Source organism: Colletotrichum aenigma (assembly GCF_013390185.1).
Source record: "Colletotrichum aenigma strain Cg56 chromosome Unknown KSG_Cg56_contig04, whole genome shotgun sequence".
Taxonomy (NCBI): Eukaryota; Fungi; Ascomycota; class Sordariomycetes; order Glomerellales; family Glomerellaceae; genus Colletotrichum; species Colletotrichum aenigma.
This window is the reverse complement of record NW_023500910.1, coordinates 5158662-5171565: the sequence shown is the minus strand read 5'-3', so window position 1 is coordinate 5171565 and position 12904 is coordinate 5158662. Positions and strand designations below refer to the sequence as shown.

Below are 12904 nucleotides of genomic sequence, written 5' to 3'. Positions count from 1 at the left end.
AGTTCGATTCTCTACGCATTGGCACCACGCAATACCCAGGCCTCTTCTCAGATCAATCTAATCAATAATACTTTAATCTTAGAATAAGTGCCATATCCGACGGAGTAGTGCAGAACAGATGACTCGCTTCTTTGTCATTTGGAAGGCCCGAGTTGCTCTGTTGAACCAACTCGAATAATCTTCAGAAAATGACAAAGACCTATAACAAACGAGGTATTGTACACGTAGACGGTATCTACGGAATCTGCATGTGAACAGGACCTTCAACACCTTAGTCGCAATGCTAAAAACTGTTGCATTGTTCAAGTGAGGAACATCTGGCATTGTTGCGAATAGGTTACATCCCGGGCTTTGACAAGAGCCTTCCTTCTAGGTGCCTCCAAAACACTCCTGAGCAGGAGCCTACAAATACAATAGAAACTCTCATGCCCTCTAGGCTTCATTCAATCGTTACCTCAATCATCTCCAACATCGAGCCCTTCTTCACCTCCACAAAGACCCCAAAAACAACATCCCTAGACTCGGTGAGTCTCCATCCCCAACTATAGAACCCTCTACCTGTATTATTGTGTATTGGAAATATCAATACGCCAAGTCTCATCATGGCCTACCGATTCGAAAGTGACAGCGACAGCGAGGGTTCCTACATCGCCAGCCGATTCGCCGACTACGGCTTCACGGACGTAGCCAGATCTGCCCGGGGCAGGACCGCTGACTCTATGGTTTGGTACATCGAGAATCCTTTCTCCAACCTCCACATTACAGAGTCGAGAGTCAACGGGCCCACTGGGCCTTATGTTCACGTTGACAATAACATGGGCGAGCAGGTTATCGTTCCCGATCTTGCCGTTTTTCAGGGGATGTTCGGCAGCGACTGGCAGCATTGCCCGAGGTACGCCATTATCTTCAACACCATCGACACCTGCGAGTTCGTCATCGACCTCACTGACCGCGAAGAGGCCCCGGACGGACTCCCCACCCACCTCATGGCGCGCATCGAGAAGCCTCGCCTGAACAATCAGCTCTTGTGCTCGGCAGCGTTCCAGAAGCTGGCCCATCGGAAGTTGCCTTCACTCGTGCCCAAAGTCTGGGGTGCCGGGACTACACGTACCCGAGACGGTCTTCAGCTTCACTACCTCCTCAGCCAGCATTACCATGACGTTGTTCCTGCTGAAAGGTTCTGGGACGAATTCAACCCGGTCGTAAAGAAAGCTTTCTTGAAGGACATCGTTGACATAATGTCGGAGCTGCAGAAGATCAAATTTGGTGATCTGGACATGGAGGACTGGGTCATACTATCCGAGAACGGCCTACAGACACAAGAAATGGAAGACATACCCGCGGTAGGCAATTCGCAGGTGGGTTGGTTCAGTGACATGGCCACGTTCCTAACGAAGAGACTTTCACCAGGCAACGCCAGGTACGAGCTTGCAACCTCCAACGACGGGTCAATCCTTCTCGACGGCGACTTCAAGAAGGATAGCTCCATGCGCCACCAGGTCGAGTTCACGGCAGACGACCTCGCCCTCCTAACATATTCCAGCGCCTTTTGCCACAACGACCTCGAACCTCGTAATATCCTCATGCAACCACGGCAAGTTGATTTTGGCCCAGGCTATGAGCTTGTGGCGATAACCAACTTTGACTCGGCGGGTTTCTTCCCCTTCGCCTATGAGACGGCCATCAAGGACACCCTCCTAGGGCTGCAGAATCGGTGCGCGAGCTGGTATGAGCTGTACAAGGACACGACCCACCGGTTCCTGTGGGTGCATGAGAATCCTACGGGAAATGAGAGCAGCCAGGAGAAGCTGATCAGAGCCATTGTCCTTACTGATGCGGCAAGAAAGAATGCTCAGGGGTTTCATGTGGGTAATAGAGTGCAGGAGAAGTGGCTGGAGAGAGAGATGTTCGTGAGGGGGCGGAATGGGCAGGATGGCTTTGTGAGACCGGACAGCTTTGACAAGGTGTTCAAGCCTGAGGATGATGCTCGACTGGAGGAGGAGGCTATGGAGGAGCTTGGATACATTTGAGGTACAGAACCACTCATTACTTCTCCATAATTGGCAGTAAATTTCATCTCCCTGCTGATCGTGTATATTTCTTCCCTTTGTATCTGGTGCTAGGTCGAGTGTCTACTGATTAAGGTATCTGAGGTCTTTCAAGTTGAACATTCATCTTGAAAGGGACAAAGCGGCGACGAAGATCTGCCTCGATGTAGGGGAACTGCCAAGGGGGTACAATAGTATAAAAGAAAATAAACACCCAGAAGAAACCAAAAGCTCTGCAAAGTATTGAGTGCGGTCTGCAATTGCGCAGGCTGGTGTTCAGTTTGGGGGAGACCGTTTGTTGCATCAAAACTTCCAGAAACCCGGCCACAAAGTTCAAGAGAAAGAAAACCATGTCTCCATATATGCTTTCAACAGGAGCTGTATTCCTCGTCATCCAATTGGTGGCAACGTGGATTATTCCTGACACTGTGAAGACGAAGAACGCCAGAAACAACTTCTCCGCGGCGCCTTTGGGTCTCAGACCGAGCAGATTTCGAGTGAGGAAGCGCCCGTATGTCAATTGCGATGGGCTACCGATGTTCTGCCAGAATACACCCCAGAAGCTTCGGATGCTGCGTACTTTGAAGGGATTTCCCCAGAGGTACGGCCATTCGTCTGGCGCGTCTTGCTGCAGGATGCTGACGAACAATATGGCGACGACGGCATTTGCGACAGTGAGAATGAAGTATGTCAGCCAGGCCCACTGGAGACAGTAAGCTGTCCGCAGCAGAGTTGCGCGGTCGAGAACGAAATGTAAATAGCCTGGTGAAACGAATTCCCTGGGAGCGGGCCGTAGGGCAAACAAGGTGCCGACATCAATCATCAGATAGATGCCCCAGTGTACAAGAATCATACCGAGCTTGCGAAATATGAAGTAAGCTCGATGGCGCTGAGTAATGAGACGTTGGTGTCTGGGCGGACAAAGCGGTAGGCGACGAGGATTGTTCCACGCCTTGACTGAAGCGTAAATTCTCTCTCTCGAGGGGCCTCCTGCCCCTGATGCGACATCGGGTACAGTCCATTGTTCAAGATAAAGGCCCGACGTGGCATGAAAGACGTAAATGATTGACGTGAAAGCCCAAAGCCAGTCAAGTCCTGCCTTGAGCCTGCCAACCTGCAGGAAGCAGACAATTGGCCCAATAACATTGAAAGGTAGCAGAAACCATCTTCGAAGGCCAGGTCGCTGGTGAATGGTGACGACGAAAGCTGGGAGGGAAGTCAGGAACCAGGCCACGGGGACTAGTCCATGTAAAACGGGGGACAGCTCCGTGTTGAGGAGTAACTTGTCAAAACCAATTTTCATGACCAATTGCGCTGAATGAGGGCGAGTTCAGTGCCGAACGAGCGATTCTGTCAGTCGACGGGGCAATGCGGACTTTAGATCACTTACATCCAGTCAGTCTCTTCGGAATCGGCCTCCTCGTTGACTTGGCTGACGACATTTTCAGAATTAGAAGTGAAGTCTCCGCGGATGTGCCTTGAGACGGAAGGAATTAAAAGCCGATGTTGAATCCTTTGACTCCAGTCGATGAGCCGAAAGTTGGTTCGCTCGGGACTTTTGCGATGGCTGCTGAGGTGACAATCGCCGATCGCTGACAAGGATGCACGTAAATGGGCCAAAGCCAGACACTGAATTTCCACTTTGGCGACTGAGGATGTTGTGGGGCATGTCCAAGTCGAATGATGGGATGACTCTACATTATCGTTCTGGCGAAGGATGGACTTTTGAGTTTGTAACACCCTTAGCTGCTGCTTGTGGATCTGGTTCTTTTGCATCGGGCATAATGCAGCCAACCCGCTGCCATGATCTTAGGCTTCGATGTTTCTACCCGGGTGAGAAGGCTGGTGTTCAAATCCAATCTTGGCACGTTTCGATCAGACCATCCCATCAAGATCCGAATGCTCTTTATGAGAAGATTCAAAATCTCGAACTGGAAATTGATAGAAACGCATATGACCTCGATCTCAGTTGCCATGATGTCGTCAAGGAGTCACCGAGGCGAAGAGCATCGGCTATCAAGGCTGGGTGAAGTTGACTATGTCTATGATCTACAAGCCGGGTCTTCTAGAACTCTTCGAAACCCAGCGCATTGCCTTGCGGGATAAAACTCGATCAAGAAGGAAGGATATCCTGGGTTCCACAAATTCCCTATCATCGACTCTTCTCAACATGGGTTGCCCAGGCCCGAAGGAATCTCAGCACACTCCTTCTCGCTAAAGTTTCGCCCTACCAACCTTAAGCCAGGAACAAAAGCCCCCTTACCTTTGCCTCAAACATGCAAAATTGAATGCCTAAAAGACCTATTGCTCCCACACGTGGTCTTGGCCCGGCACAACCGGATCAGAGAGAACCAGTTTCGGATGAACTGAGGGACTGAATGTGGTCTCGTGTTCCTGAAGTGGATAGAAGGCTGACAGCTAGGTGAGTATGTAGTGGGCCATGGCAACCTCGCTCCGTAGGACGGCTGTCCCGAGATGCGGCCCGAGATCCTTGGCGCAATTTACCACACAGATTTATCATACCTGGAAGCGCAGCAGATGTTTGTGGAAGACAGTGGGTGTACCGTGTTTCACTTGGAAAGAAACATGGCAATGGAATAGATGCGGCCAACCACGAACTTACACCACTCAACTAAGTGCGTTGTCAAGGACAGTTAGCACTGGGTGCGGGTTTCCAATTTCCTTGGCACGGAAGACAAAAACACAAACACTTATGAAGACAGAAATGTTAGCAGATCAGACGATATAAAGCGCCAAATACGTTTAATTCATTGTCCTCGATACAGTTGCCTCGGCTTTTCGATTGGTGTGTTTCACTTTCAAAGGGCTTGCGTCAAAAAGGACTTTCACAATAACAAGTCAGGATAGGCTACAGGTTCAGGACCCCGCATGAACATGATTACCTCTGATTTCCGTCATTTACATGTAGATTGTGGATACAAACGAAGGAATCTTGGCTAGTAGGCTGTCATCACATATTCCAATTATCTGAGTGCCATCACACATCCGATTCTTGGCGTCGAACCAGGTCTCATAGACTTGGCGAAGGATGAGTGACATCTTATACTGAAGTGTCGAGTCTGCAAGGAATTGTGGAAACATTGACACACTCCTCTGCCAAATGCGATGGCTCAAGAGTCACGATGCTGAGAGGCCTTGCTAGTTTCATGGCACGATTCGGGAGACCGTTCATGGTGTTGAGATATCTCACCAATCGTTAGGGATTTGATTCCTCTGAGCTTGGCTGACGCGTATACTTGAGATTGATGAGGCTCTAGGCAACACCTGAATGGCTTCATCTCGTGAGAACTTCGTTCACGGCAGCGAGGCCCATGGAATCCATCGCCGATCTTTGCCAGTGATTCTGCCTGCAACTTGCGAACCGGAGCTGTCCATATCAACGACCAGACACGAAAGTGTGGACTATGTTTCTTTGGGTATTGCAACTCTATAAAAGGGTCGGTTTGCACGCTCCATAGACACAGTTCTTGTCTCCTCATCCGCACCAACACAAGCATTCCATACACAGCTCTTCACACTCAACCCGCATCACATACATAACCTTTCACTCTAACTCATCAACCCTCTTCAAACCATCAAAATGAAGGCCTCCGCTGTCATCGTCCCCGTCGCTCTCATGATCGCTCAGCCTGCTCAGGCTAGCATCGGCCGCGCCGGTGGTCTAGCCGCCGATTTCTTCGGCGGCGGCATTGCCGAGCTCTTCACCGAAGTCTTCGGCAAGCGCAGTGGCTTTGTCACCACTGTTCGCTCTCGCCAGGTTGAGGGCGTCCCCGAGTTTGAGTACCAACGCTGCCGCGACGACATTTCTGGCCTGACCATTACCGCCACTGCCCCCTCTGCCACTGGTAAGGCTCTCGATCACTCATCAACTTGAGCTCATGATTGCTGACAACCACCGCAGAGATCCAGTTCTCGGGCGTTCCCCCCACCTGCATGAACCTGGCCAACGTGCTCGTCGGCGACGGCACCGGGCCCTTCGCCCTCCCCTGCGGCTCTGACTGCCTCTCCTACAGCAACCTTACTCCTGAGCAGTACAACCAGCTTGCTGATGCTCTCCGTCCTTACGCCTAAATATGCACATGGCATTTGGAGATGGAACTGTGGGGAACGTGGTGCTAGTCGTTAGACACGGCTGCACTATCTAGAAGTGTTTCCTTGTATCTTATTCCTTGACTTCTTGCCGTAACGGAAGGCGGCATCTCAAATTTAAACACACATTCCGGGCGCCCTTAAAAATGTTTTCACTTTGCTTCGACGTGATATTGCATGTCTCCATGGAGATCCAACAAAGAGTGTGCTGCCTAGCCCTGACTGTTTGTTCACAAACCGGCTCTAGGGACCTAAAACTGACAAAAAAAGATAGAGAGAAACCTTCTCCAAGAAAAACATATGCAATCGAGAGGAAATGTGATACTTTACAGTACATATAGCTCATTTTGGAGCTGATAGTGAGAGCGTCACGACGAAGCCAGGTACCGTGTAGAACAACTGTAGAACGAAATGGCATATGTAAATATACAATTAGCACGTGCTGCTTCATACGTACAATCTTGCTGCAGGCTTCAAAGGTAAGAAAACCCCGAAAATCATGTGCACCGCCGCAATTTTATCGGCTTTTGTGGGGCCGGAGGATCGGCCGGACGGTCGGAGGGTCAGGACATTATCTCCTTCGACCGCGCTATCCAATGGCGAACGAGCCAGCCCATCAGGTTTATTGCTTACTTTTCGAGGGTTAGAAGTCAGTAGATTGCCTTCACGCACCGTACCTCATGTCGAGTTCATCAACTTCTCATCGGCACGAGTGATTATGGCTTCCCTTTCAGCAGTTGCTTCCCCCCGGAATTTGGCACAAGGGAGGCATCGAACCGCCACCAAGAAAAAGAATGTCTGAATCGCGACCGGTATCAGTGGCAAGTGGGCCCTCAACGACCACTGATCACGGAGAAATTGTCCATCGTCCGCGACCTACGGCCAGTCGCCGACGTGATAAGCCGCAGCTTTCTTGCAATTTATGCCGTCGCCGAAAGTAAGTCAAGAATTCCTTACTAGTGTACTCAACAGCTCATGCCTCCCTACTAGAATGCGATGCGATCGCAAGAGGCCATGTTTCAACTGCTCATCCCGAGGCCAGTTATGCGTTTATTCAGAGAACACTACGACAGTATCGTCATCAACATTATCACCAAACGATGCCACACTACAAGATCGCTTTGAGTACCTTGAGCGCTTGGTCATGAACATTGGGCCTCAACAGAGCTCAAACAAACCGAATGAATCGGCACGTCCCACCACAAATGCAGCCATTGGCACGCCCATCGACGACAGCTCTGAGACTGGAAGCCTCCGCACTGGCGCTGCGGATCACCAATACGTCAGTGGTGATCACTGGGCAGCCATTCTAGATAGCATTGCGGACCTCAGAGACCACTTTAACCGAGAGGAGCAGTTCAGGCTTGTTGAAGGCCCGGGACCTGTGATAGGGCGGATGGAAGACGCTGGTAGGAATGCGACTCCGGGATCTTTCCATCCACAACGAGCGCTTCTGCTGTATTGATGCAGACCCGCAAGATGTAGGGAAGAAATCATATCTGCTTTGCCACCCAAATCTACTGTCGATCGTTATGTCTCCCGATACTTCAACCATCTAGACCTAGTAGCTTCATGTGGGTGTTCTTCTTTCCCTTGGATAACCTGGTTGCTAATGATCAAGTGTACAGCCTCTGTCCATGGTCCCACGTTTCTTCAAGATGTATGTGACTTCCACTCACTGCGACATCAACCCCGTGCTACCACTGACAATACAAATCAGTATGAAGCCTTCTGGGCCAATCCCTTAAGTGCAAGCATTATGTGGATTGGGCTGCTGTATAGCATGGTATGCCTGGCTCTGATAGCTTCAGATACCAACGGCTCGGTACCCTACATGGACACGACGCATTACCATGTGAATATTGATTCGTGCAGAGAGAAGGTAGTTCAGTGCCTCATCATGGGCAAATATACCCTCGGCGGTCGCCATACTCTGGAGACGTTCATGAACTACGTCTATATCGAGTTCCGAATCCGCGAAGATGCTGAAAAGGATGTCTGGTACCTTTTGGGTATTGAAGTAAACTTGGCAAAACGCATGGGATATCATCGCGATCCCAAGCACTTCCCTGGCATCGCCCCACTTGAAGGAGAAATGAGGCGAAGGGTATGGGCGACCGTTCTCCTTGGCGATAGTCTTATTTCAGGCCAGATGGGCATGCCTCGTATGATTACCAGCGACCAATTCGATACCGAGGAACCAAGGAATTTGAATGATACAGATCTTCAAGGCAACATCTCAGAGTTGCCTCCGCCTCGCCCAGAGACGGAGCACACCACCGACTTGGGCATCATTGCAAGGAGACGGGTTCTCATAGCTTTGGGCGCCGTCTCAGATCTTACATCGTCATTGAAGCCTTCCGGGTATACTGAGTATATGAGCCTCGACGAGGTCTTGAACGATGCGAGGGCAAGGATTCCTCCACCCCTGCAGCCCAAGTCAATGGCATCCAGCGTTACCGACTCACCACAAACAATAATGGCTCGCTTGTTCTTGAGCCACATCTATTACAAAGGCCGAATTATGCTTCATAGAAGGTTCCTGTTCGCCGAGTCCCTCTCTCCCGATGACGACACGTTCGCCTATTCCAGGAAGGCTTGCGTCAACGCAGCGCTGGAAACTTTGCATATTCAGCAGATTCTGGATGAGGAGACCCGTCCGGGGGGGGGGGGGCAGCTTCATATCATGCACTGGCGAGTTGGATCACTTATGAATCATCATTCTCTCACAGCTACCATGATCCTGTGCTCAGTGGTCCACAGACAGAGAACAGCAGGGCGCGACGAGGAGATCACGGAAGCTCTTCGAAGATCTAGAGCGATCTGGATGAGCAAAAGCCAACATTCGATGGAGGCCAAGAAGGCAGCGCAAGCAGTCAGCATCGTCCTGGCTAGGGCGGGAGGTCCGCGGTTTGACATGGAATTAGTGTCTCGCAGCACGGAAGAGATGCCGATGGGACCGACAAGCTCGCATCACAAAGAAGATGGTGGGGAGATTGGAATGGTTTGGGGGGATGATGCGTGGCTCGAAGAAGCGCTCCATCTCGGCACAGGTGAGCTTCGTGGGGAGTGCGCACTGCATCATGGGCTAACTAGATGCACAACAGACTTTTCAACCATTGGAGCCCCATACGATCAATCAAACCCCGGGAAGATCGATGCATCTATGCGACTAGATATTGGAAGCTTTCATGAGGGTGCCAATATGGCGGACTGAATACTACTGAATGACAGGAACATATAATCGTCCTGTAAATCCGAATCGGCTTATACTCGAGCTCCACTATTCAGAGATGAACAACATTAGTCGAGTTTTGATATGGCCTTCCTATACATGACCAAGGCTCTTTCGTCGAAACGATTTTAGCCCTTTCAATGTCGTTTGTTGCAGCTGCGGTCCTGCTTCTTAGAACCAACCAAGTTCTTGAGGATCCGCCGGAACACCCATTCATAGCAGAACGATGCAGCGTTCCCAGCCCAACGGTTCCGGGCCGGTCAACGTCTTTGTGAATTGGTTGGTCAGTGGCGTCAAGGATTCTGCTAGTGCTGTGGTCAAAAGGAGGGCGAAAAGGGGCACTGTACTGCCAATGCCCCTTGCAGCAAGATTGCTCTTATCTGACACTGAACTGCCGGGTGCACAGACTAGGGACTTATTTAGGTAGATCAATCTTGCCCTCATCTTCTGAACATGGAAAACGAATAACGCCTGGAGGATTGCAACATGACTGTGTTATTATGATGCTCGGTCAGAAGTTCATGCGATACTAAGCATGACAATGACGAAGACTTAGAGACCACAACTTTTGTTTGCTCGTCTCTATCTATGTAAATCTTTGCGATCCTTTTGCAGATCGGTCTCTGATGATATGATAGTTTCTGCGAAATCTCGACATGTTTTAGCATGGCGGCTGGTTCCTTTAGTGGCCAACTAGTCTCAAGGAGTAGCCTGGATGGCTTGGGCATTGACGGGTATAACATGGTGTTGTCAGTGGTCCCTCAAAGGCCGGGTGTTTCCGTTAGCAGCATGCATGTTGTGAGATGGACGGAGTGCAGAAAGCCATCTCAGATGCATCGAAGACTTTTCATATACGAATTCGCAAACATCGAATGTCGTGTTCTAGAAGAGCAATCGAACATCGTCATACATACCCTTCAGGTCTGCTTTCGTAAAGATCGTTCACATGGTCCAGTCCTTTGGGACCGAATGCGGTGCCTCCATGTCTTTGAATTCGCGTGTCTGCAGACTGTGGCGGTCCACTCGAGCAACCGGCAACGGTCACCCGCGTCACAAGAAACACGAAGAGTTAACTTAAAGAGACCAAGATGCGAAAGACTTGGGTACTCGCGTTGTGGCCTCATCGAACTGTGGCTATGAAGATCTTCAGAGCACTCCAGAATACAGCCTAGCGCTGTTAAGCCACGACCCCTAGCAGCCAGCAGCCGCCCGCCAGCTAGCACGGGAGTCTGTAGCCGTCGATAACTGCTGGTTCCAGCCCTGAGTAGTTCCCCTGAACTCTGGGAATCCTCCCAACGATACCTTGCGTTCCTTCAACTCCACAGCTTGGTCTGCCAGCACCGGTCTCTCGCGGCTTCCGGGACCCGCACCGGCCTCTAGCACCTTCCCCGATCTATATGGCGAGAGGTACCTAGAGCAAAATGTCCAGATCGACTAGTAACTGAACTGGAGCTAGAGGTCTGGAGACAAGGGAATTTCAAGCCACAGAAAGGCCGGCGCAAGGAGCTCTCGCTGGTTTGTGGTCCCTGCGATTCTATCACTGATCGGTAGTTCAATCACTGAGAAGAATGTGGCGTCTGCATCGTCATTTGCGCACCCCTCTTTCTTGTCCCGTCGTCCTTCATTATGCTCGCCATTCCTGGGCATGTCCTTGTTCTGTGCCTGACTATCTCGACTACCGCCCGGTGGGATGAGACCCTGAGAACACCACAGGAAGGCACGAATTCGAGATCCGGGTCCACAAACGCACATTGCGATATCGATCACCGACAACAGCCAAGATGCGGTTCCTTACCCTTACTCTGGCGTTCCTGGGATTCATGGGCATGGCCTCAGCGGCTATTGACCTGGACGGTGTCCCAAGTTGTGCAGTATGCAAGCAGTCTCCAAGGCAATAGTCATCACTGACATGATTCTACTAGGTCAGCTGCATGATCAAGGCGCTCACGCAATCAACGTGTCCTGCCACCGACGCAGCATGTCTCTGCGTCGATCCAAAGTTCAACGCAGCCGTGGGACCATGCATCCAGCAAACATGTAGCATCAAAGAGATCCTGAGTGAGTGCATCAACGTTACAAACGCCGTGCTAGATAGGCCCATCTGACAAGAAACGCAGTCTCCACGAATGCCACTTGGTCGCAATGCCATTTCCCCCTCACGGATGAGAGGCCTACGATTTACTGGATCAGTGGCGCTGTGACCGCCGTCACTGTTGCCTTCATGGCCATGCGACTCATTTCCAAGGCTATGAAACTTTCGGCGTGGGGAGCCGACGACACCGTTATCTTGGTTGCTTTTGTAAGACTACCGGCCCGGCTGCTATTATTACAAGCACTGACACGTATCAGGGAATGGTCATCGCCTACTACATTGAATTGTTCTTCTGTGAGTAACCCAACAGCGGTGGACATGTTCTCACGAAACTCGACTAACGTCAATTTAGTCGTTCGCGCTGGGCTTGGCAGAGACATCTGGACGATTCACGACTATGATATTACGTACTTCTTGAAGGTCAGTGAAATCAGGCATCCACGCATTCAAAATGATGTGAGCTAACTCTGAGGCAGCTCCTCTACGTCTTCGAGTTCTTTTACTACATCGGTCTCGCCTCCATCAAAGCCTCGATTTTGTTCTTCTTCCTCAAGATCTTCCCGGACAACCGCTTCCGCAAGGTCCTCTGGCTGATGCAGGGTCTCAACCTGCTCGTCGGCTTGTCCTTCATCATCCTCTGCTTTTGCGAATGCCAGCCTATCAACTTCTTCTGGAATGGCTGGGATGGAGAACACGAGGGAAAATGCTTGGACTTAAATCGTGTCGGACTTAGCCACGTCGCCCTGAACATCACGCTGGACATTGTGATGCTCATTCTGCCCACCACCCAGCTCTACAAGCTTCAAATGGATAGAAAGAAGAAACTCGGAGTGATGGCTATGTTTCTTGTCGGTATCTTGTAAGTTTTGAAAACGCAACGTTATTGATGGGTACATCACAACTGACATCTGACCAGCCTCACCATCGTCAGCATCCTGCGCATCAAGACGTTGACTGCCTTCGCAACGTCACTGAACACGACTGGTATGGACACATCTATTCACACTGGGTGACTCTTTTGCTAACATGTTCCAGCCGATTCCGTGGCAGTCGTACTCTGGGCCTACGTGGAACTTGGCGTCGGCGTCGTCGTCGCCTGCCTACCTAACGTGCGCCAGCTGCTCAAAACGCTTCCCTCCAAGGTTATTCACCTGTCGACTGCCGTGGCATCCGCAATGGGCTCATCGTTGTCAAGCAGCCGCACGGTGTCAGTATCTCAAGTGTACCACGACAAACCGAACAAGTCGTTCGGCGACACGACGACAACGATGGCGACCGACACGACAATAGCTCCTTCGGTAGCAAGTCGCTCGCCTCGGGTCTCGCAGTAAGGGTGTGGTGGAGGTCACGGACTCATCTACCTATGTAGCGAATACATGAGAGAGCACATTCTGGTGCGTTTGGTGTTAAGACTGTTGG

At 50.8% G+C, this 12904-nt stretch overlaps 4 protein-coding genes across 4 annotated transcripts; all 4 read left to right on the top strand.

Moving 5' to 3' along the window:
- Positions 1-602: 602 nt before the first annotated feature.
- CGCA056_v007212 (uncharacterized protein) lies at positions 603-2030 on the top strand (the record flags this gene model as incomplete). The annotated part of the gene is made up of 1 exon (XM_037322461.1): positions 603-2030. One exon carries the CDS (start codon positions 603-605, stop codon positions 2028-2030), a length of 1428 nt encoding a protein of 475 aa, XP_037179756.1.
- A 3619-nt stretch (positions 2031-5649) lies between these two features.
- On the top strand, positions 5650-6140 carry CGCA056_v007211 (uncharacterized protein; the record flags this gene model as incomplete). The annotated part of the gene is made up of 2 exons (XM_037322460.1): positions 5650-5914; positions 5971-6140. 2 exons carry the CDS (start codon positions 5650-5652, stop codon positions 6138-6140), a joined length of 435 nt encoding a protein of 144 aa, XP_037179774.1.
- Positions 6141-7302: 1162 nt separating this feature from the next.
- Positions 7303-9375, top strand: eqxF (Equisetin cluster transcription factor eqxF; the record flags this gene model as incomplete). The annotated part of the gene is made up of 4 exons (XM_037322459.1): positions 7303-7567; positions 7787-7818; positions 7879-9211; positions 9266-9375. 4 exons carry the CDS (start codon positions 7303-7305, stop codon positions 9373-9375), a joined length of 1740 nt encoding a protein of 579 aa, XP_037179757.1.
- Positions 9376-11174: 1799 nt separating this feature from the next.
- CGCA056_v007209 (Satratoxin biosynthesis SC1 cluster protein 4) lies at positions 11175-12816 on the top strand (the record flags this gene model as incomplete). The annotated part of the gene is made up of 8 exons (XM_037322458.1): positions 11175-11264; positions 11316-11451; positions 11511-11692; positions 11743-11779; positions 11838-11905; positions 11962-12344; positions 12402-12469; positions 12521-12816. The coding sequence occupies 8 exons, from the start codon at positions 11175-11177 to the stop codon at positions 12814-12816; spliced, it is 1260 nt and encodes a 419-aa protein (XP_037179932.1).
- Positions 12817-12904: the final 88 nt, after the last annotated feature.